Raw genomic sequence first — 2,752 nt, forward strand, 5'->3', positions numbered from 1 at the left:
GAGTTTTGAATGACGTCGATGTTCTGCGCAGTGTCTGCTAGTTATTTTAGCATATGGCAGTGGAAAAAGTGAATGAAGCCAGTCCGTGTTGGGCTTCCAAATTAAAATAAAATTGTCTGACAGAGCAGCAGCTCTCATTTACAGTTGTCTCGTTCGGCTTGGTATACTGTATTTCTCCTCTCAGTAGGGTTGTTTACAGCACACGCGATTTCCGGTTAGCTTCTTAGCTTAGCCTCCGTCACAGCGACAACACATACATGCTTCAGCAGAGGCCACGCCTCCTGCAAGAAATCGATTCTCTATGCATCAAGTCCAGACCCTATTATGAAGCAAAATGAAGGACAGGGTCTGGTTTTAACCAGGCTAGATCATTCAGAGATCCTCACTGAACTTCTGGAGTCAGCTTACTGCACTGAAAGTAAAGGGGCCGAATTATATTGCATGCCCCACTTTTCAGTTTTTTATTTGTTAAACAAGTTTAAAATATCAAATAAATTTAATTCCACTTCACGATTGTGTCCCACTTGTTGTTGAATCTTCACAAAAAAATTAAAATTTTATATCTTTATGTTTGAAGCCTGAAATGTGGCAATAGGTTGAAAAGTTCACGGGGAAACGAATACCTCTGCAAGGCACTGTACTTTCAAGTTTTCCAAATCAGATTATTGCAGCAAGTTTGTGAAGTTTTCTGCAGCAGAATGATAGTAATGGTTTTGGTGATGAGTCTGCCTGTATAACCTCAAAAAGCTTTTACCAAACATGTTAGTTAATATATTTTACCCTTTTTCAGCTGAATGTGATATTCTCTATGCAGTTGTTCTCCAAATACACCAGATAATTGAGGCAGACTACCATAAAAGTAGGAAGTAGTTTTGTATCTTCTGGAGATTATCAAAATTAAAGCACCAGTATATTACATCGTACTACACATCAAATGAAAACTAGGAACATTTATCTGACTTTAACAAATGTCTGGTGCCTTAACAGTTATACTAAATAAAGATAACCTCTAATCTGATGAATGAGACTTAAAAAATGAACCTTAATATTTTTATCATCTCTATAAATTATGTTTAATAGGAGAGATGGTAAAAATGTCTCCCTCAGGTGTAAAGGTTGCAGATCCCTGGTGATCTGATGGTTACCATCCTCCCAGCTCACCTGCGTATCTGTCTGGAAGGAACACTGGAGATCATTTTCCTCCAGTTTCCCAGCATCTTGTTGACGGCGCTTCTTTGCTTGAAGAAATGACCGAGGGTGCTGTTCATCATATTCGACTGTGCACTCTCCGTGCTGTCCCTGTGACCAGAACCRGACTTCTCGTCCGCCRCTGGGTTTTCGCTGCTCRCCTTCCTCCCTACGTCGTCCCTGCTCTTCACWGTGATCGAGTAGGCAGATTTCTTCCAGTGGCCTAAAAACAAAACTACTATACGCTCYTTTCTGAGGCTGACGGTGTCCTGAACGTCCACGCTGTTTTCATCATGTTCAATGCCAGAATCACTGTTCCGGTCCGTTTCTGGAGCTGGCCTCAACACTTTAGGCTCYTTGTCTGATTTCGTGCCCTCGGGCTGAGTGGGAGGATCAAACACGATGGGCCCCTCGAGATTAATTGGCAAAGACACATTCTGAGCCTCAAAGTTTGACTTCAAAGTCCTCACAGACACTCCGAATTGATGAATTTCATCCTCTATGCTCTCCCTGCGCACTCTGGTTGACGTCTGTCTGTCCGGAGCCTGAGAAAACACAGTGATGAGTTCAGTGTTGGGCATCTTGCAGTAGGGCTGGTCTGTCAGGTTGGTCATGAGCAGAGACATGCTCTTCACAATGCCTGAGATGCGGCCGCACCAAACCGGGAGGGGAACCTGACTTTGGAAGTTCCTGAACTGCGTGTTGACAGTGATGTTGACTATGGGTGCTGGGAGGATGTGCCTGAGCTCCTCAGCCAGACGAGCCAGCTCCAGCTCATATCCCTCACAGTTCCTCTGCATGGAGACGTTGGCAATCTGCTGTTCCAGATAGATGAGGTCATCCTCAGTCAACAGCTCACCAGAGGGCCCCAGGATGGCATTGTGGGCTTGGGAGTACCTCCAGTTCACTTTGGCATATCGGTTCCCATTTTCCTGTAAAAAATAAAAAAACAAAAATAAAAAGTCAAGCAGTCAACAGATGAATGCACAGCGTCGTTTTAAAGTCTGTCAAACATTTTGAATGACGTTGGCATAAAAGGGAAATAAGTAAAACTTTATTTCTCATCCAAACCTCAAAACTCTGACTCAATCTGCGGTGTTATGTGTGAAAGATTTGTTAACGAGCAATTTAAAGTAAATGGTGACTTGAAATTTTCAGTAATGTACATTTAGAACTGCATTTAAAACTCAAATCCCAAGTTTGTGCTTTTCTCACTACAGTTTGAGTTGGTTCAAGGGCCATTTTGTTTATAAGAGGCTGTACAGCTTTTTAACTGACTGAATATCAGACATTTTATTGATCGACAATTACTAATCCTTTTCTAAAAAATAATTAGGATACTGAGTAATACACAAATATCATAAATTATAACTCTGTTCTAATGGAACATACCAACATAGCATGTTTGTCATGTGTGTCTCTTGAAAGGGTGTTTTTAAATGTAATTTCATTGTGCCCTGTACAATGACAATAAAGGCATAATCAATCAATCAATCAATCAATCAATCAATCAATCAATCAATCAATCAATCAATCAATCAATCAATCAATCAATCAATCAATC

The 2,752-nt window shown here is 41.1% G+C and overlaps 1 protein-coding gene across 3 annotated transcripts in view; it reads right to left on the reverse strand.

The window, feature by feature from the left end:
* The window catches only part of espnla (espin like a), a 44,529-nt gene that overhangs the window by 8,651 nt on the left and 33,126 nt on the right, over nucleotides 1-2,752 (reverse strand). For all 3 annotated transcript variants that reach the window (XM_014011024.1, XM_014011023.1, XM_014011021.1), the window contains one exon: nucleotides 1,162-2,120. In XM_014011024.1, coding sequence (XP_013866478.1) covers nucleotides 1,162-2,120 — 959 coding nt within the window. The remainder of the gene's footprint in view (nucleotides 1-1,161; nucleotides 2,121-2,752) is intronic.

The sequence above is a fragment of the Austrofundulus limnaeus genome, unplaced genomic scaffold (genome assembly GCF_001266775.1).
Source record: "Austrofundulus limnaeus strain Quisiro unplaced genomic scaffold, Austrofundulus_limnaeus-1.0 Scaffold76, whole genome shotgun sequence".
Taxonomy (NCBI): Eukaryota; Metazoa; Chordata; class Actinopteri; order Cyprinodontiformes; family Rivulidae; genus Austrofundulus; species Austrofundulus limnaeus.